At 42.5% G+C, this 26765-nt stretch overlaps 1 protein-coding gene across 12 annotated transcripts; it reads right to left on the reverse strand.

Moving 5' to 3' along the window:
• On the reverse strand, positions 1-26458 carry S100PBP (S100P binding protein). Of its 12 annotated transcripts, none has more exons than XM_037149571.2 (7): positions 26229-26377; positions 19944-19988; positions 18680-19513; positions 17971-18053; positions 16475-16578; positions 2389-2470; positions 1-315 (listed from the first exon to the last, which is right to left on the reverse strand). In XM_037149571.2, the coding sequence occupies exons 3-7, from the start codon at positions 19403-19405 to the stop codon at positions 216-218; spliced, it is 1095 nt and encodes a 364-aa protein (XP_037005466.2). In that variant the 5' UTR covers positions 19406-19513; positions 19944-19988; positions 26229-26377; the 3' UTR covers positions 1-215. The 12 variants fall into 12 exon arrangements, with proteins under 12 accessions (XP_037005466.2, XP_053516271.1, XP_053516270.1 ...); XM_053660295.1 differs by lacking the exon at positions 1-315 and adding an exon at positions 341-1168; XM_053660293.1 differs by lacking the exons at positions 1-315; positions 26229-26377 and adding exons at positions 1179-1620; positions 26386-26458 and having other exon boundaries at positions 18680-19407.
• Positions 26459-26765: the final 307 nt, after the last annotated feature.

The following is a 26765-nucleotide window of genomic DNA, read 5'->3' on the forward strand; positions in this document are numbered from 1 at the left end:
TACACACACACATGAACTTTATACAAAAAATTCAAGTCAGCAATGGGCATTTCCAAAAGGTGACAAGTTCTTTAAATAAAAATATTGTGAAAAATAAAACTCAAACTCTCCGAAGCACAAAAGAGCAGGAGATGAGCGGCTGCTCGGGACAGGACGCCACACAGGGACGTCCACTGTGGGTGGGACGTGGCGAGCGAGCTGCACGGGAGGTCGTCTCAAAGACTCTGGAACCGCTGGTGGCTTCGCTGATTCCTGTCCACCCACTCGGTCAGACTGTACCTCTCCAGAGGTTTCGGTCGGAACCGGGCATAGTTTCTATCAGGAGAGAGGGAAGGAAAACCAGAGAAGATGAAGGCTCCGGCTGGCATGGCCATGTGTATACCACCATTTTAAGAATATCATTACTTAAAGAAATCAAGTATGAATTTTTATATTTTAATTCTCACAACCATTACAGAAGTTTTATATGAAACTTACATTAGAACTGCTGTTTCCTTCCACATTCCAAAGCTATCCAATTCCCCTCAGACAGGCAATATGGTGTAAGTGGCACATGCACAAATGTTCCAAGAAAGCCCCATGTACAATGCGCGCTAATGATTAAGTGGGGAACACTCCTCCCCCCAGAAACATTTAGAACAGGATCTACATCTCAATGCTTGCATCGGAGTTGTACTTCCGGCTATGCCGGCCTCACTGTCTGGCACAGCTCAAGGTTGCTCAGGACACAGCAGTTAAAATTAGAATAAAATTCCCAGAGAAGGTAAATTGTCATGTGAGTATCACACTCCAAGTTTGGAGACTGAACAATTAATAGCAGACTTAAGGGTTTCTTGAGAGCCTCTTCAGTCGTGTGCTGGGCTGGGCTCTGGACATGACCCACTGAGCTGATGGAAGTCCAGTCTCAACTCCAGCCGCTCCTAACGACCACCTGGGAGGCTTTTTAAAGATAGTGATTCTTAGCCCCCGTCTCACCACCAGACTTACTGATTTATAATCCTCGTAGTCAGAGCCTGGACATCTGTATTTTTAGACACCCCACAAGTGATTACAAGGAATAGCCAGGATTGAAAATAATTCTAACAGTACCTGGCGTTTACCTGGCCCTATATGTAAGCACTTGCTGAATTCTTGAAGCACCTCATCTCATTCAATGCTAATGGCAATCCTGTGAGAAAAGCACTCTCATTAACAACTTGTACACAAAGGAAACTGATCTTCAGGTGAAACAACTTGCTCAAGGTCATAGAGGTCATATAGTGAAGTAGAAGGGCCAGGATGTGAATGCACGCCTGACTCCAGAATTTACCTAATAACCATTATACTACACTGTCTGACAGCCACAGAGGAAACAACGAGTGTACAGGCTGAAGTAAAGAGTGTCTAAAATGCTTGAAAAATAGCAAGTTCGCCAGTGTGACTGGAGCAGAGTGAACAAAGCACAGGCAGCAGGAGATGAGGTTGGCGAGCTGACTGTGTCGCCAGAGGCTGCCATCCTTACAGGAGACGTAGGGGTCAGGGAGACGGGAAGATGCGAGGTGAAAAGCCGCCGGGAAATTCTGAGCGAACACGAGGATCTGAGTCATGACTTGTGCTCTGAAGACCTCTCTGCCTGCAGAGCTGAGAACGAAGGCGAGGGCAACAGCAGGAGCGGGGAGGCCATTTCAGGAGACGTGCAATAATCCAGGGGACAATGGTATAAAATGGGTAGGTTTTAGATGTACTTTGTATGTACAGCTTATAGGATTTTCGAATGGACTGAATATAGGTAAGAGAGAAAGGAGTCAAAGATGACTCCAAGGTCTCTGGGTAACGGGATCAAAGAAACTGAATAAATCTGTAAAATAACACTGCATCAAGAATCCAGATTTCACAACTAGAAAGGCCCTTTGACATCCATTAGTCCAACACCTTAATTTTACTGATGCGAGGACCAGAGAAGTAAAGTAATTAGATCAAAATCATATAGCTAAGCCTTGGCTGGTGTAACTCAGTGAGCTGGCTGTCATCCAACAAAATGAAAGGTTGCCGGTTCAATTCCCAGTCAGGGCACATATGCCTGGGTTGCAGGCCAGGTCCCTGCTTGGGGGCATGCGAGGGGCTACCAGTCGATGCTTCTCTCATGCACCAATGTTTCTGTTCTCCCTCTTACTCCCTCCCTTCCCCTCTCTAAAAATAAATTAAAAAAAAATCATACAGCTAATTAAAAACTGCAAGGCTAGTATTAGAACTAGGTTTCCTGAATTTCAGTCCAGTTCTTATTCCATTATACTGTATTGTTTCTTGTTCCAGCTCTGGAATTAAAGAACAATTATAACCCAACTCCCCACCACATTCCTCCTGTGGCTAAATCCACCCTCTCCTCCTTCTTTCTAATCCCCCACTCACCGAATGGTGAGGTCCGAAGGATGCGAATGGTTATGCATATGATGAACTTGATCCATCAAAGAATACAGTTCCACCAAGGCACCTGTGAGACAGAGCAGTGGTTAGGAAGCCACTCAGCGAACTTCCATGTCAGCCTAGGTCAAAGCTTCGGAGAAGGAGAAAACAGGCGCTGGCCCTAACCCTGTCTGTTTATGACTATTACAAGCACTCGGCACAAAAACTACAAACTAGTGAGGAAAGCTTGTTCTTGGATGGTGATGATGATGATAATGAAGAATAACAATAACGATAGCCACCATTCATTCATTCTTTCATTCAGTAGTTATTAGCTCCTACAATGTGTGAAGAACTTTACTGGCCCCTAGAATATGGTGGTATATAAGACACTGTACCTGCCCTCAGGTGATTCCAAAATTTGTAATATGTACAGCGACAAAAAATATAGGCTGCAATGTGAGCAGAGAATGGGGGCTGGGGGCTAAGACAAAGTCCCCTCCAAGGGAAGTAAACTATAAGCAAGGATCTAAAGAATGTAAGAAGTTAGTGAGATAAAGGATAGAAGGTGGGAGTGTCCAAGAGAAATTGCTAATACAAAGGCCTAGAGACAGGAGACAGCAAAACACATTCAAGAAAGAAGAAACTGAGAAGTGAAGGGGGATGGGGGCTTTTTGCTCAACAAGAAAAATTGCTGAAGGCAATTTCTCAAGTACCCGGGAGTCTAGCAAGGTGCTAGTATGCATTTTACATGCTACCTTAATTCTAAAAATGCCTTAATATGGAGATAAATGCTATCACTACCATTTTAGGGATGGAAAACCATAGCTCAGGGAGGTAGACTTGCCTTAAGTGCTTATTAAACTGGACTCTAAACTAGCTCCTGTTGGAGTCCAGCTCTGCCACTATTCCATGACATTAATTTTGCAATTAAGGGCTGAAATGTAGGCTGAAGCTCACAAGAGCAGAAATTATCATCAGATGGAGGTATTATAAAACAGATGGCTGGGCCCTAACCCCAGAGTTTCTGATTCTGAAGGTCCAGGTGGGACCTGAGACTTTGCATTTCTAACAGATGCCCAAGTGATGCTGACGCTGCTGGTTTGGGAATGACACTTTGAAACCCACTGCCCTGGACAGTGGAGATTTTTCCCTCAGCCAGTTTACATATTTCTCATTATCACATCTACTGTGCTCTCAGGAACCAACAGCACTCTAACTAGGCTACAGACCCTCTTTTCAAGTTCTGGTAAAAAATATTAGCCCTGGCTGGTGTAGCTCAGTGGATTGAGCGTGGGTCTGCAAACCAAAGAGTCACCAGTTCGATTCCCAGTCAGGGCACATGCATGGGTTATGGGCCAGGTCCCCAGTAGGGGGCTCACAAAACACAACCACACACTGATGTTTCTCTTCCTCTCTTCCCCCTCCTTTCTCCCCTATAAACAAACAAATAAATAAATTTACTTAACTTTTAGGACCAATTTAATTTATCTGAAGCCTCAAGGAGCTGAACTTTGTACAAAAAGTATATACTTTGGAGTCAGGCATATGAATTAAAATTCCAATCCAGTCACTAACTAACTTTAACCCTAAGCAAATGATTTCATTTCTTCTAGCCCTACTTTATTCATCAAGGAACAGTGGACAATGATATTTACTTGAAGCTGAGCACTGAGAACAGAGTCCACAAGAGACCTAGCACAGTGCCCGGCACACAGCCCGTGTGCAGTGAGTAGCAGCCGCCAATTACTGCGGTGTTGTGGCCTCGGCACTGTGTTGGTTTATAACGAGCCTTTAAATGCTACGACAGTCCATCGCGACTTGTAAGGAAAAATGCCTAATAAATGCATCAGTCTACATATGAACTATGATACGCAGCAGCACTCAGCAAAACTTCTAACCATAATGAGATAATACTTTTCAGGAAAAATTTATAGATCCATTACATTAAAAGTTTTTGTGCAGTTAAAATAAAAAAGCACAACCAAGCCCTGGCTGGCGTAGCTCAGTGGATTGAGCGCGGGCCTGCGAACCAGAGTATCGCGGTTCGATTCCCAGTCAGGGCACATGCCTGGGTTGCAGGCCAGTTCCCCACAGAGGACGCATGAGAGGCAACCATACATTGATATTTCTCTCCCATTCTTTCTCCTTCCCTTCCCCTCTCTCGAAAATAAATAAATAAAATATTTAAAAAAAAAAAGCACAACCAAGGACAAAAGATGACAATTGACAAAATGAAAATATATCTGAAACATATTTGGCAAGGGTTTAATGTCCCTTTTCTAGAAAAATAATCACAAGCACAACAAACATAACACAAATAGGTCAAGGATATGAACAGGCAATTTACAAAAGTAACATGTGCACAATAAACAATAAAAACATGCTCAATATCACTAGATGGAAAGAAAACATATTAGTCTCATGTTGTAAGTTAATATAAATTGGGAACAAATTTCCCCTTTAAAAAGGGAAGTAACATTTTACTTTTAAAGATTTTATTTATTTATTTTTAGAGAGAAGGGGAGGGAGAGAGAAACATCCACGTGTGGTTGCCTCTCGAGTGCCCCGCTACTGGGGACCTGGCCCACAACCCAGCCATGCGTTCTGACAGAATCGAACCTGCAACCCTTTGCTTTGCAGCCCGCGCTCCATTCACTGAACTACACCAGCCTGGACTACACCCTACTTGTACGTCACTGACATCCATTCCCTCTTGCCCCCACAAAAGGACACTGTACTGGGGCAAAAATCAGCTTTGAATCATCAAAGGAGGGCTAGCAAGATACGCCCTGGCTGGTGTGTGGCTCAGTGGACTGAGCACCACACTGTGAAGCAACGGGCCACTGGTTTGATTCCCAGTCAGGGCATGTGCTTGGGTTGTAGGCCAGGTCCCCAGTGGAAAGCCACTGAGTGACAACCACACATTGATGTTTCTTTCTCTTTCTCCCTCCCTTCCCCCTCTCTAAAAATAAGAAAATAAAAATTTTAAAACAATTAAAAACAAACAAAACAAAACAGAAATGGAGATTCTGGTGTCCAATCTTAAAATGAAACAAGATTATCTATAGGCCGTGCCCTTCAGTTCACTCTTTTCTTACCACCTAGATTCTATAAAATTGCCCAGAAACCTATACACTTTAAACTAAAAGAAGAAAAAGATTAGTCAGTTAGGCCATGGAGGCTTCACGTATTCAACTGTTAGGTATCATAATATAGCAGCAGCAATTTACCTATCAGGCACTGTCCTATATGTATTAACACATTTATTCCTTGTAACAATCATATGTGGTATTTCCATTTTAGAGATGCAGAAAATGAGACACGGAGAAGTAATCTGTTCAAAGTTAAACAGCTACTGACAGAGTCCGAATTTCAACAATACCATGTTTCGAATGTTCTTTAAAATTTTTCTGGGACTGCCCTGATTAGTGTGACTCAGTTGGTCATACTGCAAAGCAAAAGGTCGCTGTTTGATTCCCAGTCAGGGCACATGTCTGGGTTGCAGACTTGGTGCCTGGATGGGGCATGTGAGGCAACCACCTGATGTCTCTCTCTCATACTGGCATTTTTCTCCCCCACTTTCCCATTCCCTTCTTCTTAAAAATAAATAAAATAATTAAAAAAAAAACAACCAAGGAAGGAAGGAGCACTTGTTTACACAGTGCTATGCCTTATTTACCTGGCACAGCACTATGTAAACAAGGACTCAGTAATTAGGTCCCAGCTCATGCACAAAAAATGTTAGTTTCCATTAGCACTTAGAACTTAATGATGAACTATGGTAACCTTTCTTATTAATAAGACTTAATGCTCTAGAGATAATAAGAGCTAACATTTACCAAGCATTTATTTTGTGCCAGGCACTTTGCTGACTGCTTTGCATGTATGCTATCATTTAATCCTAAAAATCACATACCATGTGGAGGCAAATACCACAATCTCCATTTAATTCATGAGTAAATGGAAGCTTATAAAAGATACTCTTCTCTCTTCTAGTAAATGGGAAAGCCAGGATTCAAACCCATCTGGAGCTAATAATCCAAAGACCTTATTCCAGCTCACTGCTTGACTCTCTTCTTCCTCCAAATTTAGAGATGCTAACAAGAATGGAAACATCATTTTTGTTTTGAATTTTCTCTTCCCTTCATAGTCTCCAACAGATGGGCTTCCTTAGACCAACAATCAGTACCATGAGCTTATTTTAAATCGTGGCTAAAAGGTAGTGAAGGCTGTCTTGTTTTGTAGCTAAGAATGAAATTCACCTAAGAATGAAATTAGGAGGAAAACCCCCTCAACATTCAGAAACGAGATCAGCAATTCTTCTAAACCTTAATCCAGAAATATGTAGCTGACTAGTTTGGGGGAAAATTCAGTCTAATAACTGTCCTTAATAAGTTAAAAGTGAATCAATTGTTATAAAGGACAGGTTTTATACAGCACCACACTTTGTACCACAGGGCTCAAGAACAGAGAATCTCTCAGCTGGAAAATCGAGCTGGCCTGGCACCAACAAGTCATCAAGTGCATCAGTCAGATACTCTCCTTTGTAATGCGGAAGTGAGCTTTAGTGATGGGAATGAGGGAGAGCAGTGCACAGGCAGGAAGCTAGGGAACAGACGCTTGAGACGGCTAATAGAGAGCAGAAGCAATCAATCAGCAGGGAGAACCCGGGTGGGGAGCAAAGGCACCTGTTTCTAGGATACCACGCTCTGTGGCTGATTCTTTCTACTACGAGGTCTGGCTATGTCGTTGAGCATCTAATAATCCTCATTTTTTCCCTATAAATCCTTAAACTTAGTTACTTAAAGGCAATCACAATGTCTCTATGCCATGCAACAAAAAAAATACCAAGCAGGGGGGGAGGGGGGGAAGGAAAGAAAAAAATGCGCTACAGGGGTGTAGGCTGCTCCTTTCCTGAATAGATTAATAAAATGGGAATAAAAAGGGAAAAAAAGATTAAGTAGAAAGTAAGAATGTAAACGTGTCGCCTATAGGTCAACAAAACTGCTGTGATCTAGCACAAATCTTGACTGATCTTCCTTGTAGACAAGGCAAAATGCAAAAGAAACAGTAATTATTATAAAACTCATTTGTGAAGTGACATCTAGGGGATACTGAATGATTTATGTGAGTTCTCAACAGTAATGCAGAGTAAGAATTTACGTAACTATTACTGATTTTGATCTTCAGGAAAAGTCGAAGGAGGGACTTCCACTCCCAGTCCCGATGAATGGGCTTACGTCCCATTGTAAGTTACTAGAAAATGGACAAAATATATGAAACTCTTTTCAGACTACTCAGAATTGTGTGCTCCCTGAGGAAAGGGAAAAACTGCAGGTGAGCCCTGAAAGTTCTTATGAGCCTGTTGGTCTATAAATTTTCAAAATAATTCTTTTAAACGAAGGGAAAAAACACCCACTTAATAAATAAACAAGAGCAGCCCTGGTTGGTATCACGCAGTAGATTGAGCACCAGCCTGCAAATCAAAGGTTTGATTCCCAGTCAGGGCACATGGCTGGGTTGCAGGCCAGACTCCCGGTTGGTGGCGTGCAAAAGTTTAGTTTCTCTCTTCTTCCCTTTCCCTCTCTCTAAAAGTAAATAACTAAAATCTTTTTTTGAAGTGTTGATAAACTTTTAGTCAGACTGATTAGAAGAGAAAAAACAAACTGCCATACCAAGAATGGGAAAGATGACATCACTATAGATACTATATAAAAGGATAATAAGGGAATATTAACTTTATGCCAATGCATTTAACAGCCTAGATGAAATGAACAAATTTTTTGAAAGAGTACCAAAGATTGCTCACTCAAGAAAAGATACTGATTCTTCTACTCTTCCAGAAAATTGAAAAGGTAGGGATACTTTTCAATTAATTCTGTGAGGCCAATATTACTTTGATACTAAGACCAGATGAAATACTTGTAAGAAAAGTATAGACCAACTTCCCTTATGAAGACAGATGCAAAAATTCATTAACAAAATTTTAACCAAATCAGCCTAATTCTTTTATTGCAGGATAATACTTTTAGTTTAGCACAGAATGCACAAGATCAGGAATGCAGAATTGGTTAACATGGGAAAATCAAATAGCATGCCATATTCTACCATGTATAATGTGCACCCATATTTCTGACCCAAACTCAGGGAAAATTTTTTTATTTTAATTTTTAAATCATTCATTCAATCATTTATTTATTCATATTTAGATACTTATTTTTTGACTTCTGCCAAGATGGAGGCATAGGTGGATGTGCCGTGCCTTCTCACACAACCAAGTTTAGAGACGACTAAATATTAGCAACAGAAAAACACAGCCAGAACATGGAAAATTGAACTTTTCGGAAGTCTGTTAACAACAAATTCTTCAGCCTGACCGTTAAGGGGCAAAACCAGCGGCTGGTGAAGCGGGATTGCACAGGTCTCGGTCAGCCGGACTCAGGCGGGAATCCAGACACGCGGAATCCAGGCGCAGGGTTGGACCTAGTGAGCGACCGCGGGGGAGACAGCGGGGGAGCGGTGCTGCGTGTTGACTGTGGTTGCGCATTTGTGCGCGGGTGGACAGGCGAGGGAGTGGGCGGTTGGACCGGGGCCGGCGGGTCCCCGCAGCAAACAGCAGTGAAGGGCGCCGCCATTTCCCCGCTCTGACCCCACCTCCACATACAGCGTCATAACCCAGCGACTCTGAGTGGCCTGGCCCAGGTGAACCACCTAAGACGCTAATCCTCACCCAGCTGTGAGAAACAGCAGAGGGGGTCGCCATTTCCTCACTCTGACCACGCCCCCACATACAGCGTCACAACCCAGCGACCTGGGAGTCCAAGGCGCCGCTTCTCACACTTAAAGGGCCAGAACAGACCAAAAATGTCGCAAGAAGATCTCAAAGCCCCAGAGCCCATAGATCTAAGCAATGAAGAAATAGCAAAACTCTCAGACGCACAGTTTAAAACACTGGTCATCAGGATCCTCACAGAACTGGTTGATTATACCCACAAATTAGACAAATATATGAAGGCGAAACTAATTGAAATGAATGGAATTGCACAGGACACCAATAGCAATGAAAAGGAAACTGGGACTCAGATCAATGGAGTGGACCAGAAGAAAGCAAATAATGGCCAAACAGAAAAGAGTCAAGAAGCAAGAATTCAAAGAAATGAGGAGAGTCTTAGGAACCTCCAGGACATCTTTAAATGCTCCAACATCCGAATTATAGGGGTACCAGAAGGGGGAAAGGCACAGCCACCAGTGGAAAACTTATTTGAACAAATAATAAAGGAGAATTTCCCCAATCTGGCAAAGGAAATAGACTTCCAAGAAATCCAGAAAGCTCAGAGAGTCCCAAAGAAGTTGGACCCAAGAAGGAACACACCAAGGCACATCATAATTACATTAGCCAAAATTAAAATGAAGGAGAGAATCCTAGAAGCAGCAAGAGCTAAGGGGACAGTCACCTACAAAGGAGTCCCCATCAGACTGTCAGCAGATTTCTCAAAAGAGACCTTACAGGCAAGAAGGGGCTGGAAAGAGGTATTCCAAGTCATGAAAACCAAAGACCTACAACCAAGATTACTCTATCCAGCAAAACTTTCATTTAGAATGGAAGGACAGATAAGGTGCTTCTCAGATAAGATCAAATTCAAGGAGTTCATCATCACCAAGCCCTTATTATATAAAATGTTAAAGGGACTTATCTAAGAAAAAGAAGTTAAAGAAACATGAACAGTGAAAGGACAACAAACTCACAGTTATTAACAACCACACCTAAAACAAAAGCAAACTAAAAGGACAGCTAGATCAGGAGTGGAAACATAGAAATGAAGATCTCAAGGAGGGTTAGCAACAGGGGAGTGGGAGGAGGAGAAGGGGGGAGAAGGTACAGAAAATAAGTAGCATAGACAGTAGATAGAAAATAGATGGGGGGGGGCAAGAATAGCATGGGAAATATAGAATCTAAAGGAATTGAGACACATGGTCATAAACTAAAGGGGGGGTAATGGTGGGGATGGGGGGTAGGGTAGAGGGGAATGAAGGGGGGAATAGAACAACTGTAACAGCATAATCAATAAAAAATTTTAAAAAAATACTTATTTTTTGTATTAAAAGAAATTTTAGCATTTACTTTTGAACATATTATGATACAAGAAATTTTATGTAACAAATAATTACAAAACACAAGAACAAATACAAGATACTAGAAATTTGATACGACAATCCAATTATCGTTTTCCAGGGCATTATTTTGCATACAGATATCATTATTGCTTTCTAGAGTCATGCTTTTAATGCATAAGCATAAGTAAAAGAATTAAAAACATTTCTATAAATACAAAATTAGGAATATTTTATTTTTCCCTCAAAAATTTGGGCAAAAAAGTGCACATTAAACTTGGCAAAATACAGTAATTCTCTAATTAACAGACTTATGAAATAAAACTGTATAATTTCAGCAGATGCAAAGAAAGTATTTAACAAAATCCAAAATCCATTTGTAATAAAAACTCTCAACAAACTATAAATAGGAGGAACCATCCTCAAGCTGATCAAAGGGTATCCAAAAGAAACCTACAACATAATAGTTAATGGTGAAAGACTACTGTTTTCTTCCTAAGACCAGCAACAAGTTACTCATTATTACCTGTTGGAACATACTGGATGTTCTAACTAGTACAATAAGACAATAAAAGTAAATAAAAGACATCCAAATAAGAAAGGAACAAGTAAAAGTGCACCTATTTACCTTTTTTTTTTTAAAGGAACTTCTCAGAGGCCGTGTGTCACTAAAACAAAAGATGGAAAGAGAGGAAGAAATGGCATCCCGAAAAGAGGGCCCACCCCAGGAGGGCAGCAACAGCACGTACAGGGAGGTTAGTTCTGGGGCAGGCCGAGAGGACAAGCATTGCCACCGGAGCAAAAAAGAACAGAAGACTCTAGAAAGAAGATCTCCAGAAAAAACTAAAGAGGAACTGATTGATTACTATGTATGTTTAAGCATTTAACGGGTAGAAGGAGGAACAATGATAAGGATATAAGTTGAATTTGTAAAAAACTTAAAGATAAATTCATTTGTAGTTTAAAGAAAAAGTGAGGTAATTTGCCCTGGCTGGTGTAGCTCAGTGGATTGAGCTCGGGCCTGCGAACCAAACAACCGCGGTTCAATTCTCAGTCAGGGCACATGCCTGGGTTGCAGGCCAGTTCCCAGCAGGGGACTCATGAGAGGCAACCACACACTGATATTTTTCTCCCTCTCTCCTCCCCTTACCCTGTAAAGATAAATAAATAAAATCTAAAAGTGAGGTAATTAAAAACTTCAGAAAAACAAGTAATTCAAGAAAGAGACCAGAACCACAGTATACCACTGAGATTGTACTGAACGGTATTCACTTGGCTGTATTACCAACAATGAATATTGATTTAACAACCATAGTATAACTACCAGAAAACAGAAAATAACAAGTATTGGCAGGAATGTAGATACTAGAACCTCTGTTCACTGTTACTGGGGTTCACTGTTACTGGGGTAGTAAAATAGTGCAACCAATGTTAAACTGTATGGAGTCTCCTCAAAAAATAAAAAATAGAGCCTTGGCCAGGTAGGCTCAATAGGTTAGAGCGTCATCCCAACACGCCAAGGTTGTGGGTTCAATCCTTGGTCTGGGCACATATAAGAACCAACCAATGAATGCATAAATAAATGGAACAACAAATTGGTGTTTCTCTCACTCTCTTCTTTCCTGTCTCTCTAAAATCAACTAAATAAAAATTTTAAAAAATATCCATATTAAAAAAAAATTTATTTTTTTAAAGGTTTCATTTGAGAGAGGGGAAGGGAAAGAGAGAGAGAGGGAGAGACATCAATGTGTGAATGCCCCTCACGTGTCCCTAACTAGGGACCTGGCCTGCAACCCAGGCATGTGCCCTGACTGAGAATCGAACTGGCAACCCTTTGGTTGGCAGGCCCATGCTCAGTCCACTGAGCTACACCAGCCAGGGCTGACTGTATTAGAAATTAAAAAAAAAAAAATTAACAGTAGAACTACCATATGATCCAGCAACCCCACTTCTGGTTACACAGCCAAAAAGTTAACAGCAGGGTCTTTAAGAGGTATCTGCACGCCTTGTTCCCAGCGGCGCTATTGAAAGAGCAGTAGCCATGGCTCGGCACTACCCCATGGCTGTGAGCCTCAAAAAGCCACAAGGTGGTTGTTTTAAAATTATGCCCTGGCTGGTGCGGCTCACTGGACTGAGTGCCGGCCTGTGAGCCAAGGGGTCACTGGTTTGATTCCCAGTCAGGGCACGTGCCTGGGTTGTGGGCCAGGTCCCCAGTGGTGGGGCGTGTGTGAGAGGCAACCATACATTGATGTTTCTCTCTTTCTCCTTTCTAAAAATAAATTTTAAAAAAAAAGCCACAAGATCACCAAGAACATAAGCACGCTGAGGCACAGCAGTCGCAGTGATCGCCTCACTGAACACAAGGTCCACGGGACATAATCTGAGAGGTGTGTGCTCTGCCCCTACAAACAATCCACCACGAAGCTGCTCAAGTTCTCCAAGGACAAGCGGGTGCTGCAGTTCATTGAGAAAACGGTGGGGACACACAACCACGCCGAGAGGAAGAGAGAGGAGCTCAGTAGTAGTATCCTTGCAGCCACGAGGAAGGCAGCAGCCAAGGACTGAACCTCGTCCCCTCTGTGTGTAGTAAAACCTTTTCAGGAAAAAAAAAATTTCATGAGGTAATAGTGATACTAATTAAAAAATCTATATAGAGGAGTATTAGCTAATAATTGCAGAAAAAGTGATACATTTATTTAGAAAATGAACATTTTTCTATCCAACTCTGAGTAGTAGCTGATTCAGGCAAGGATCATCAATGAATGCTTGAACCATCAGGTGAATAATTGCTGTGGGCAAAAGGCTGAATGGTCACCTGGCAAAGATACACATAACAGAATTACGTGTTTAGAAATTAAAGAGATCTTAGTGGTCTTTTTTACTCTAAGAACTTAAAAGAGACTATACCTATATTAGAATAATGGAGTTGAAGGGTGATTTATATTATATTATGTATCAATATGTACATTATTGATAAAATGAAATACGAGGATTAACCTGATGGAGAGGATTCAAAGTGAACTGGCAGGAACTGCATTAGAACCTGCCCTACTAATTTCTGTGCCTAAGAAAGAACCTAAGACACACTTTTCCAAGGTGAAATACCACTAAACATCTCACAAAGAAAGACAGGAGGCACTACACTCCCTCTTTATGCTCTGGCTGTTCTGTAATTCACATATAAACACAGAAGAAATGTACACTATGCCCCTGCACCCCTACAACGCGGTACAGAAAGTCTTTAAGTTTGGATGTATGACTACCGGACAGTGGGAAGCGACAAAGGAACTCAGTATCACACTGGGCTCCCGGAAGGCAGAAGCAAGTGTTGAAGGCCTGCGAAATTTTAACTGTTAATGTTAAATATTCTTAGATATCAAAGAGGAATTTCCTAAAAGATGCATTTTTTAAAAAGATTTTATTTATTGTTTTAGAGAGAAGGGAAGGGAGAGAGAAAGAGAGGGAGAAGCATCAACGTGAGAAATGCTGATCGGCTGCTTCTTGAACACGTGCCAATGGGAGACCAAATCTGCAACCTGGGCACATGCCCTGACCAGGAATCTAAGCCGAGATGCTTCACTTTGTGGGACAGCACCCAATCAACTAAGCCACACTGGTCAGGGCAAAAGATGAACTTTTTAAAAAACAACTTTTTATTATGGAATTTCTCAAATACATACCAAAGTATATGCTGCATAATGAAACCCCACAAACCCATCACTCAGCTAGCATCATTCATCAACATTTTATTAAAGCTATTTTAACTTTCCATACTGTTTTTTTCTTTTTTTTGAGATTTAAAAACCAACACCTGAGATCATATTATTTTACCTATAAAAACTTCAGCATGAAAAAAAATACACTTTCTTGCTAATACCAAGTATGCAATAAATGATGTTAGTTGCTATGGCTAGGTACTGTTCTGTGCATCATACTTTTACTTACGTGTAACATAATTTTTACACAAGTTAAGCCTCACTATCATCCCCATTTTACAAATGAGAAAACTAAGTTTTTGTTGGTTCAAGGTCACAAAGCCAGTAAGCAATGGTGCTAAGACATGAACCCAGAAGTTAACTTCGGAGTAGACTTTACTCTCCGAACCACTAAAGCACGCTGTCTTTCCTCTGTGCCAGTTATTCGAGCGGATTCTGACAGGATATAGTTGTTGATAAACTGCGAGAGGGACTGCTGAATGGGGGAGGAGACTGGAAAGGATGCTGTAAAATGAGCAGCTGCTCATTGCTTTTTTGGGGAAATTTCTTTTCTAAATGCTCCGACTGAGAAAGGAAAATGTATATCTGAATATATCAATGTCAGCTGCCTAGAATAGAAAAGTCATCTCGCCCTGACCAATGTGGCTCAGTTGGGTGTCATCCTGCAAAGTGAAAAGGTCGCCAGTTCAATTCCCAGGCAGAGAACATGCCGGGTCACAGGTTCATTCCCTGGTTGGGACACGTTCAACCGGTTGGTGTTTCTCTCTCACATTGAAGCTTCTCTCCCTTTCTCCCTCCCTTTGTCTCTCCCTAAAAAACAAATAAATAAAATCTGTAAAAAAAAAATAAGGAAGAAAAGTTGCCTCAGGGAGGGAAAAGCAATGATGGAGCCTCCTCCACAGAGGCTGAATACTGACAAAGGTCCTTTAATCCGTGGCTGCAGTGACTTGGGGCGGGGGGCCGGAGGGTTTTCCCAGTCCCACCAGACCTTTAAGGATAGCTCAAGCAAAGGGATCTCACAGTCGCAGGGCTGAGCAATCAGTATTAGTAATATTTGATTTCATGAAATCTTTGAGTCAAAAAATAGAAGGACCTGGAATAAAAAATTCTTCCAACGGATGTGTCAAGAGTTCTAAACCTTTTCACACATAGTCTTATAAAACAAAAAAAGAAAAAACCCACTAATTAATTCAAGATTTGTCAAAGAAAGGGGAGACTCCTCTGATCTTTGGCCCAAAATTCTTCTAAAACCCTCTCTGGTAATTTTAGAGTAACTGAACTACTTATCTTCTCTGTGGAGCCCACGTAAGGGCGTCCTCCTTCCGCACCCTCCGTGTTGCGCACGTACAGACAGACGGGCGCTCTGCCTGCCCCCACTGCACTTGGCCGTAATTCTGCTAGAGCACTGAGCAACAGTGCAGGGCAGTCCTCCTTCCTTCTCTGGGCTGTCCATTCCCAAAGGGCCAAGGCTCTCCCTCACTTCTCTTCACGTTTACAATCCCTAATATTCAAACCTAGCACCAGTGAAAGTACTTGAAAAAGATTTGCTGCATAAAGACACCGAAGGTGACGGAATATGGAGTTATCTTCATGAGAAGGCATTCTCTTACCAATATCTCTCTAACCTCTGCACCTTCAGTACAGCCCACAAGTTTCCTTTGAAAGGTTTTCCCATCAGCCAGCAGTTCAGGATGAACAACATCAACTCAGTCTCTTGAGGGCTACAGAAGGAGTGTAGCGATTTTGGTTTGCAACAGGTTTTAACAAACTAGGAATAATTCGGCTGAAAGGATCTGGAAGGTGGTCAAAGCCTTTCCAGAGTTTTTATACAGATAGCAAGATGCAGGAGGAAATCTGAAATGCTTGGTTTTTTATATTTAAATGCTAAAGGCAATAGGGAAAATAAATATTTCAAATAAAAATCAATGATTACTAAACAGTGCCCGGGCATCCACTTCTACCATTTTTCAGACAAAGAAAATCCTTGCAAAAAGTACAGGTCTAGTTACAGCGTCCGCCACGGGGACGATACTCCCCATGTACTGGTATGACTCTCTGGATCCCTCACTAACATGATTAGCCCAGCCACGTTGAGGATTATCTGGTTAGGCAATCCCTTTGAATGAACATTTTGGGGTAAGAAAGTTATCTTTCTCACTAACTTAAGAAAATTCAAAACCACCTCCCAATTGAAGCTATATTACATTGGAAAAAAAAGACCCGTTACATGGTCACATGCCATTCTTTGGTTACCGTGTTACCTTGGTTCGAGTCCACTGAGTCTTTTATATGAGCAAAGACATTCCTGACATAAGTCTGTTTCTTCCGTTCTAGATCTGATGGTGAAAATGTCGGAACACTAGTCCTGGAACAAAGCAAAGCAGGAGAAAAACAGTCTATTAGCAACGTGGTAAGTTTTATGGACAGAAGTCAAATACCACTAAACAATTAGAACAACTAGCTTTCGGAAATCAAGTGTGGAGTTGGGAGTAAAAAGAATATATACAACTATTTAGTAACAAGGCACAGGAAAGTGAAGACTACCTAGTTCCTAGAGAAGAATCTGTTGAGTAATTCAAGGTCAGTCAGGAAATAGCTAACTTCCTTCATAGAGCCACAGAAAAATTAAATGAGATAAAGACAGAGAAGAACCAGACGGATCTGGCAATTAGAACACTGGTGACCTTGGCAAGAACAATGTCTGGCCTCTGCTCACACTGACTGCACTACACTGAGGAGTCTGCGGGTGACAGTATGGAGGTAAGTCAATTCATTACTGTTCCAAAGCCTGACTTATGTTCTCTGGTGTAACTTCCATTCCAAGAAATTCACAAAGTTTCCAAGTTATGTAAACAAAAGAAAAAAAAAAGGAAAGGGACTTTAATCTTATTTGTAATATTTTACATTTTCAAAAGCAGAATAAATCTGTGTAATAAAACAATTGGGGAGAGGGGGTATAAGGGGATTAAATGTAATGGAAAAAATACAACAAAGACTAAACAAATAAATGGAAAGACAAATAAAAAACGTTTCAATATCACTGTAAAAAAGTCAACGTGACTCAACCTAAAAAAAAAAAAAACGGCCTAACGCAAAGGCCCACGTGCAGACACTGCCATCTCCTGGCAACGCGAGCACGGACTGAGCAGGCGACCCAAACCTGCCACCTCGGAGAATTTTCCCCCAGAACAGTTGTATGCAAGTTGGGAGAGATGACTACATGATTCTCTATGTTGTTACACAATTATTCTAACCTCCTATCATATGTGACCAGGCTCGCCCATACTGAGGAAAAGAAATCTTACATTTATACATTGCTTTCACTAATGTCTCTTTTTTTTTTCACTGCTTTTAGAGAGAGGGAGAGAGAGAAACTTTGATGTGACAGAGAAGCATCAATTGGCTGCCTCCCGTATGTGCCCAGACCCAGGATCGAACCTGTAACCTAGATATGCATCCTGACCAAGAACTGAAATTGCAACTTTTCAGTTATGGGATGACACTCCAACCGAGCCACACCAGCCAGGACACTAGTATGTCGTTTTAACTCTTCCAAAATAATCCTGTGAGGCAGCAGAGAAGGCATCATTAGCCTTTTATTGACAGACTAAGGTCAGAGATTATTCGATTTGCCCAGAACTTCAAGTATGCTCACTCCTGGGGCAGGGTTTCCGCTCCCCCCGCCCCCTGGGGAAAAAACAGGGGAACTGAGAAGATAAACCAAAGAAGAAAGCAGAATATTTCCTTAGACAGTTACCTGGCTTTGGCTTGCAGAACAGGAATGACTTTGCCTATTCTCTCAGGGACTTTCAGCTTCCCAGAATCCTTGTCAAGAACATCCTTTTTTTCAGAGTGGAAGAAATGCAGAAAGAAAGATGGTTCTTAGTTGTAAGAACATAACTGAACACACTATGGAAATATTCTTGAACTGAAGGCCTCAGAGGCCTATCCTTGATCCTCACCGTGTACCAGGCGCTATGCTAGTTCTTTAAATGAGTATAATCTTAAGGAAGAAAAGAACCCTAAGCAGTAGGGATTATTAAATTTATTTGGAACAAAGGGAACCAGGTTTAAAGTGGTTAAGTAAATTGCCCAAGACTTTTCAGCTCTCCCGAGGCTGATTCAGAGCTGTGCTGTACCTAATACAATATAACCAATGATGGCGATTTAGGCTGAAGCAAAAAGGGAAAAATAATAATAGTGAAATCATCAACAGAGTAATCATTCAATATATGGTAATTTAACCATGCATGCTTGTGTGAATATACTTTTTATTAATCTTCACCATGAAATATTACTCCAATTTATAAATAAGAAACGTGAGGAAACAGAGGCTACACAATCTGTCCAGGGTCTCGCTGCTCGATAGGGTTCAAACCCCAATGCGTTTGAAGACAAAGCTTTGCTATACAGCTTCTGAATGAAAATAATTTCCTTTTCTCTCCACCTTGAAAAAACATACTTACTTTGTCTGAGGAACTGGAAACGACTGGCACCCTCATCTCACTACTGGACTTATGGGGTCCGTTTCTCCAGGACGCCCCTGTGCGAGGAGTCTCTGAGTGGTCCGAGACCTGAGCGCAGGCAGGCGTGGGTTTCTTACTATCAGGCGTATTTTCATCAGGGACAGTCTGTGTAAAGCTATTATTCGAAGGAGAAGGGGGCGGGGGCCCATCCCAGGCGGAGTCGTTGGGACCGATCCCTTCGGAGTAAGTGCAAAGTCTGCTCCTATCCGGGCTAACAGCATCTTCTCTCAGGTCTTCTCCGAGGGAGGAGGGCTGTTCAACACCCGTGGGTGAATCAGTCTTGTCCTTATCAAACACGGCATCGCAAACCGTTGGATTAAATGGTGCAACCACTGTTAACTTTGCGTGGTTCTTTTCTAGTGCAAAGGGTCTATTTAATGGTTTTGTAGGCGTCGGTCCCTGACCAACTGATGTGTTCAGCTGAGGCAACCTGGAGAGGCCAGGAGTCTCCACTACTGGTCCACTGCTATCCAGTACATTTTCCTCGGCCTTATCTGCCTGCAGAAACTTCTCTTCCTCGTCGTCTGACTTCAGTAACTCCTCCTCCTCTTCCTCAGTGACACTGAAAAGGCCATCATCTTCTTCTCCTTCACTTGGGTCCAGCAAGGCATCATCCAGTGCATCCTCATCCAAGGAAGCCCGCGAGGGCACGAGTGAGCACATCATATCTGGAGAAGTAAGAGGCGGTTTTGCTGAGGAACAGGAACCTTATACCAACTCTGATCCGCTCTGTAGTGGGGTGGGTCCCAACATCTCTAATTCTTTACACTGTGACTTGTAACATGAAAAATAACCAAAATATTTAACTTTATCAGAATCATGGAAATACATATTAGAACAATGAGATACTTTTTTTCCCCCTTATCAAAATGATAAACATTAAGATGACAGTAATCCAGGCTGGTGAGGATGTGAGACAAAAGTACGCTCACACTGTCAGTGAGAGTGGAAGTCTGCACACTATTTGTGGGTAATAATTCCGCAATGCCATTTGACCCAGATATTTCACTTCTAGAAGTTTATCCTACAGAAATACCAACACAAACCACACACATGGATATATTTACAAGCATGTACAAAACACTATTATCCAAAACAGCCAAATACCGGAGACCACGGAAATGTCCATCACCAGGATAAGTTAAGTAAAATCGTGGCGCATTCATGCTATGAAATCGTTTACAACTACAGGAGTCCCCCTTACCTGCAGTTTCACGTCCCAGTTTCAGTCACCTGCAGTTTCAGTTACCTGAGGTCAACCGAGGTTCAAAAATATTAAATGGAAAATTCCAGAAATAATTCCTACATTTTAAAACACAGACTATTCTGAGTAGTGCAGTGAAATCTCACGCCTCCCCACTCTGTCCTGTCCAGGACGTGATGTACCCCTTTGCCCAGCGTATCCAAACTGCACATGCCACCAGTCACCTAGTAGCCATCTCAGTATTCAGGACAGCTGTCACAGTACTGCAGTACTTGTGTTTAAGTGACCCTTATTCTACTTAATGGTCCCAAAGTGCAGTGCAAGAGTAGTGATGCTGGCAATTCGAATATGCCAGAGAGAAGCTATACATTGCTTCCCATTAAGTTGAAATTATGTATGTAGAGAAAAAAACAGAGTATACGTAGAATTCATTAATATCTACAATTTCAGGCATCCACTGGGGGTCATGGAACATATCTCCTGCAGACATGTGGGGACTACTGTATTAAAAAAAAAATGACCCAGTCAGGGCACCTGCCTGGGTCGTAGGCCAGTTCCCACAGGGGACACATGAGAGGCAACCATACACTGATGTTTCTCTCCTTCGCCTCTAATAAGAAATAAATAAAATCTTTAAAAAAAGAGAGAGATCTGGATGTACTACCATGGAATAATATCCACAACATACAAACAAAACAAATATATATTATATACAATGTTTGCGTTTTCACAAATGTGTTCCTGTTGAAGTTAAAACACACAACTTTAAGAAATGTCTTCCACACTGTGTGGAGCTGCTGGTGTGAGCTCTGCCTCTGCCAGGAGCCCAACTGGCAGCAGTCTCAGCCCCTGTGAGCTACGCCTTTCAGGAGACTTGTCAAAATGATCGACTCCCACCTTCCTGCAGGCACAAAGGAAATTCAAGATCTTCTCATCCTTTCAGCTCTGCTAATTACAAAGTCAACTGTATTATGCTTTTAAGGTGCTCCATCTATTAATTTTCATCTTGATTTTTTTTAAATACCAGAAAGTTGGATTTTGACTCAAGAACACCAAAGAGAAACCTTTAAAGGAAAAATTATGCAACCAAGAAACTAGTTTTGCTCAACAGTTTATACTTTAAGGGTATCGCACGCTCTAGTAGGATAAATACTGGCTTAAAGTCCAAAGCCCTGAATTACAGTCTTGGTTCTGTCACTAACCAGTTGTTAACAATTTGGGCAAACCGCTTAACCATTTGGACTTGCTTCCTCATTTATTAAACGCAGAAGAGATGGAAAGGGGGGGCGGGCAGGCAATGTCTAAGCTAGTATTTTACATATTTCACGTCCACATCTGAGAAGCCGTAAGAAATTATTAAACACCAAACTCTGGAAAACTCATTGTAGCCTTTTGACTGTGAATTCTGCCTACCCCACTTGCCTGCACACCATGCCTGGAATTTGAGCTTTAGTTCCTGCATTCTTACAGAAAACACTTTCTGTGCTCTCCTATCATCACCCAGCACTGAGCTAGATAATATATGTAATTTCTAAGAAATAAAGATGTGACTTTCGCCCTCAAAGAATGTATACTCTTGCCAAGGAGGCAACAATTTAAAATTACACACCACTATGAGAAAATACTAAATGGTATGGTCAATAGAGTACTACAGAAAGAGTCAGAAGGGAAGGGATGACAGAATTTTAGAATTATGGTAAAAGGGGCCTATGTAGTAAACAGCATGGTGATTATAGTTAACAATACGGTATTTTATTCTTGAAAGTTGCTAAGAAAATAGATCCTAGAATTTTCGTCACAACAAAAAAATTTTAACTGTGAGGTAATATAGTCATACAGCAACATGTACATATATCAAATCACTATGTTGAACACCTTACACTAATAGTGTTATGTGTCAATAAAACTGGGAGGGTAGTAAGAGAAAGAAGGAAGTCAGACTTACTCATCTTAGAAGTGAGGTGGGAGAGAAAGGGAAGAAGTATTAACTATTATAAATCGGGCACTGTGAGACACTTTACAACTCTAATTTAACACTTCAACTTATCCCTGTAACACAGATCTTATCAAAGAAACTACATTTTCTGTTGTATTTAATCTTAAGAGTTGCTAAGACTTTTTCTCTTATTTTACCAGCAATTGAGAGTTCCAGGCACTGAAGCAGGTTCCTCTAAGAGAAAAGCAATTTCTCTGCCCAATGACCGAGTTTTTTCTTTTTTTAATTATCTTTAGAGGGGAAGGAAAGGAGAGAGGGAGAGAAATATGAATGTATGGTTGCCTCTTGTGGGTCTCCTGCTGGGAACTGGCCTGCAACCCAGGCATGTGTCCTGACTGGGAATCGAACCGTGACACTCTGGTTCGCAGGCCCAAGCTCAATCCACGGAGCCACGCCAGCCAGGGCCTGAGTTTTTTAAAAGTTATTTCTTTAGGCAGAAGAAAATTTTACTTTTGGAAATTTCTTTTTCACTTAAAGTTTGTGGCTGTCAATCACAAGTACCTCAGACACTGGGTTTAAGCAACTCCATTTCAGAGAAGCCCCTTCTGGGCCCCTACCCCTACTTTCACTCCAACTCCTTCCAAAAGGTCTAGTTCAAGCACCTGCTTGACCAAATTAGGAGTTCAATAGATTTTCACTCTTGGGAAACCAAAGTTCAGAAGCATACTGTAACTTAACCAAATACACGGAAGTAATAATGCTAGAACAAGGACCCAAACTCAAGACTAATTCCAAAGGCAATGTTTTTTCTTCTTTTACCCTTGTGGCAGACTTGCCTAGGGTTAGTCAGCAAATGGCTGAGCCTTCTAAATCCACTACACCCTCTAACATACATGAAAGATGGGGACACCAGTGAGGGCTTCTGTGCCTTGGCAAAACTAATTTAAGCCATTTTATTATGCAGAGGCTTCCCTTGGCTTCCCAGTGGAAAGGAAGAACATGAGAAATACCCTTGAATGGGGCCAAAACTCACTGGAAGAAACACATCATTACTTCACTGTGCACACTCAAGAACAACATCCTTCACAACCACTGGAAACATCAATTCCTATGCCACGCTGACATCCAGAGCCGCAGAGCTGGCTCTTTTGAGCTTCGCTCCCAGAATGTTCCAACGGGGCTGGAAGCAAAACCATGCACTACAATACCATATACATACAATTTTTAAGTTGCACAAATCATTCTCCTAATTTTACTTCCCCATTTAAAAACATACTCATAATTTAAAACATATGCAAAAATAACATAATTATATAATGTAATCCCCCACATACCCATCACCCAACCTGAACAACTATCATCCACATATTGCTAGTCTTACCCCATCCACCTCCTCGCTCGACCAGATTATTTTGAAGCAAATCCCAGGCATCACATCATTTTATTTGTAAATAACAAGAAGTCCTTATCATAAAGTATCTGGTTTAGATTTCTAATCATTCTATAAATGTCATATATTTTTAAAGATTCTTAAAAATCAATATCCAAATACAGCCCATACATCGCAATTGGCTGATGTCTTGTATTTTAATCTATAGATTCCCCATTTTTCTTGTAAGTTGTTAAAGAAACAATGCCACAAATTGTGTATGCATAGATACATATATATCACTAAATTATAAAAACATGCATACAAATAAGAAACGCCAAATTCAGGACAGTGGCTGTTTCTGGTCATGGGGAGGGAAGAGGAATGGCTGGGGACATAAGAGCTACCTGTTTTCTTAAACAAAACAAAACAAAACAAAGCCCTAAAACAAATGTGGCAATGGAAGATAAAGCTAAATGGTGGGTATCATGGTATTCATTTCTATAATGTTATATGCTTTAAATAAATATTTAATAATAAAAACATTTTTAAATGAGAAGTCAGTGGGGAATACAATGACTACCTTTTGAAGTTTCAAATGTCCTCCCTAGTAAAATGGGGTTGTTGGGGGAATTAAATGCGATCATGAACACAAAACACTTAGCACACCACAGGCACAATGTAAAGGCTGAGTTAAGTAGTGGCTATCGATGATACTACTTCCCTCCATGCACATCACCTCTCTGACCCCTTAAGGGTCTTAAGAGAAGCATACCAATGACAGGAAAAAGAATGCTAAACTGGTACAGAACTTCTAGTCCTTGCTTGTTGAGAAACTACCCAGTATGCTCTAGCATGGTGTCCAACCCACGGCTGCTAGCTGCATGCGGCCCAACAGTCGCAAATTTACTTAAAACCTATTTTTCTGCTCATCATTTTTTGTTAGTGTTTGTGTATTTCACATGTGGCCCAAGACAGCTAGCTCTTCTTTCAGTGTGGCCCAGTGATGCCAGAAGGTTAGACACCTCATCTCTTCTAGTTTAACCCAGCATTCAACCATTCTGTCACTAAATTAAAGGCCAGGTTGTGAGGACATCTAAACTGCGGGCAGATTCTGCAAACTAACAAATGAAGACTGTTAGATCTTCAATTGTTCAATCTAATAGAGCGGAGCTCAACTAAAATTCAGAAACATCAGCAATTCACTTGAAGTCTCTGAACCTTAATACAGATGAGAATACACATCTGAAAAAGTGGGAATTATTCACTGTTAACTTCATTCGCAGGCCATCATGAGATTCAAATGAGGACAAGTTTATGAAAGCAGTCTAACCCTAAAAGCCCTATACTAACGTAAGTTGGTATTTCATGAATTTGCAAGCGGGGGGGGGGGGGGAATCTCACATAAAACTGAAGTTCTGAAGTAAAGTTCCACAAGACTGCCTGCCTTAGTGCTTTTGTCTGCCACTGCACCAGCACCTGCCCTTCTTGGTACTTACTTTATAAGCTCCACCAAAAATATGAGAATCTCTTTATTTTTAAAGGAAGAATATTTTCCCCACCTCCCAACTCTCTCAATTCCTCTGCTCCCCACCCCTTCTGTGACCCTATTCTGTCCCTCCACGTCTCTCACTTGTCCACCCCCTTCTTCTTCACACTTCAGTTTACCACGCCCACCCTGCCTGTTCTCTAACCTCCCGGTTGCAACCTCAGAAACTGGTTCCCTTCCTATTTTTATCATACCTAAGAAACCTACTGCCTTAAAGCACAAAGCTTTGTTTTATTCAGGCCACTAAAACTGCAACACCAGCCACGACCCCATATCCCTCTTTCAAGGCTCTAAAACTAAGAGCATTGCCAAGGTGGATTTGACAGATATGAGCAAGGATTGTTTCCAAGGGACAGGACTTCCCCACTGGCCTTTCATTCCCAGTGCATATGCCTTGCACTCCGTAGGTTTTACTACCCTATAAAAGGGACAGATATAAAGTTTAAACAAGATCAAAGGGAGCTGCAATCATCTGTAAGAATTGCGCAACTCCCTTTGAGGTATCTGAAAAAGCTCTAGGACAGAAAAACAACCCAGAGTTGGAAATCTCTGCTGAGGGCCCCAGGCACTCCTCCCACGCAGACATGGAAGACCAATCTCTAAGCCGCAGCAACAGGTTTCTTTTTAAGAAAATTAAAAAATTTAATTTAGACATGTTTGCTAAAGCCTGGAGCCTGTAACACATCCACAAGAAACTTAAAGTCGGGGGGGGGGTACCAGGTGGGCAATTCAATCACTTTCTGGGCCCACCCTGCGTTCCAACTGCCCTCCCTCCGGCCCAGGAAGGAAATGGTGGACACCTCCAGTTCTTGAGAGCCAGGAGGAAGAGTGGCCCAAATACACCCTTTGGAGGTTGCCGCTTGACCTCCTCCAGCACTGCCTTAGAAATGCCACAGCCGCCAGAACAGCATCGCCCCGGGACATGGCCTTGGCACTTCCCTCCTCCCAGCTCCGTGGAGACCGGTAATTCCCGCCTCCCCGTGGAAGGCGGGAGAAGCTCTGGCTTGATCTCCGCCCCTCCCCCAACAGGGGCAAAAGCGGACCGTCGGCGAGCCAGCGCCAGCACCCCTGTTCCTGAGGATGGCTACCCGCTTACACATCGCGGCGGGACCAAGGCCCCCGCCCCCCGGAGTGGCAGGTCATCCTCTCCTTCCCCCACCCAGCAGGCGCGGCAGAAAGACCACTATCTCCTCCCCAGCTACAACCATCCCGCAGTGGTCCAGGGGGGCAGCGGCATAGCGGCATCACCCACCCGCTTACACTTCCATCCCTCCCCATCCCGCCTAGGCTGGGAGAACCGACGTCACTCCCCGCCTCTCAGGCCGCCGAACAACCTCCCTTTTCCTCTGCAGGGTGAGGGGCACCTATAGCCCGCCGACGTGGAGGTGGGGGCAGGGACACTCCCCTCCTCTTCCCTCCCGCCGCCATCACCTCAAGAACGAAAACGAGCCCTTCTCCCAGCAGAGTGAGAGACTCCCAACCCCCTTAATGGGGCGGACAGCGTACGCGGTCCCCAGAAGAAGCAACAGGCGCCCCCATCCTCCTTCCAGCCAGGGAATGCCGACCCCTCGCCCCTCCCACTCTTCACCTCCGGAAGCCGGGCCGAAGCCTGGGCGAAAGACCTCGCCTCACTCCGCCCCCTGCGCCATTTTATCGCCCCTCTCCCCGACCTCCCCCACCCTAAGGCAGCCCCGGCAGCTCCAGGGGGTGGGCAAACAGGCAGTGATTGGCAGGGAGACGCCCCGCCTCCCAGAGGGTGGAGCCCCGCAGGCTCCGTAATCCCGCCCTCCGCACCGCCTACCCCTCTACAAGCTCCGCCTCTTCTCGTCCCATCGAGCCACTCGACTTTCTTCTGCTCTTGACTTCGGACCACTTCCAGGCGGAAGGTCCAAGCCTAGCAAGCCGAGAAACGAGCTCAGCTGATGCAACCTTACTAGACCTGCAGAACGTTTCCCGGCACGCGGCGGC

This window comes from Artibeus jamaicensis, unplaced genomic scaffold (assembly GCF_021234435.1).
Source record: "Artibeus jamaicensis isolate MK-2021 breed Jamaican fruit bat unplaced genomic scaffold, CSHL_Jam_final scaffold_847, whole genome shotgun sequence".
Lineage (NCBI taxonomy): Eukaryota > Metazoa > Chordata > Mammalia > Chiroptera > Phyllostomidae > Artibeus > Artibeus jamaicensis.

What these genes read in the sequence shown, in the direction of transcription:
- S100PBP (XM_053660293.1), bottom strand. Translation starts at nt 19,405, where the DNA reads ATGATGTGCTCACTCGTGCCCTCGCGGGCTTCCTTGGATGAGGATGCA. An exon ending in TTTCCAGTTCCTCAGACAAA is followed by an intron (nt 18,054 to 18,679) that starts GTAAGTATGTTT and finishes TCTGAAAAAAAG; the next exon opens with GATGTTCTTGACAAGGATTC. An exon ending in CTCAGTGGACTCGAACCAAG is followed by an intron (nt 2,471 to 16,474) that starts GTAACACGGTAA and finishes TCTGTCTCACAG; the next exon opens with GTGCCTTGGTGGAACTGTAT.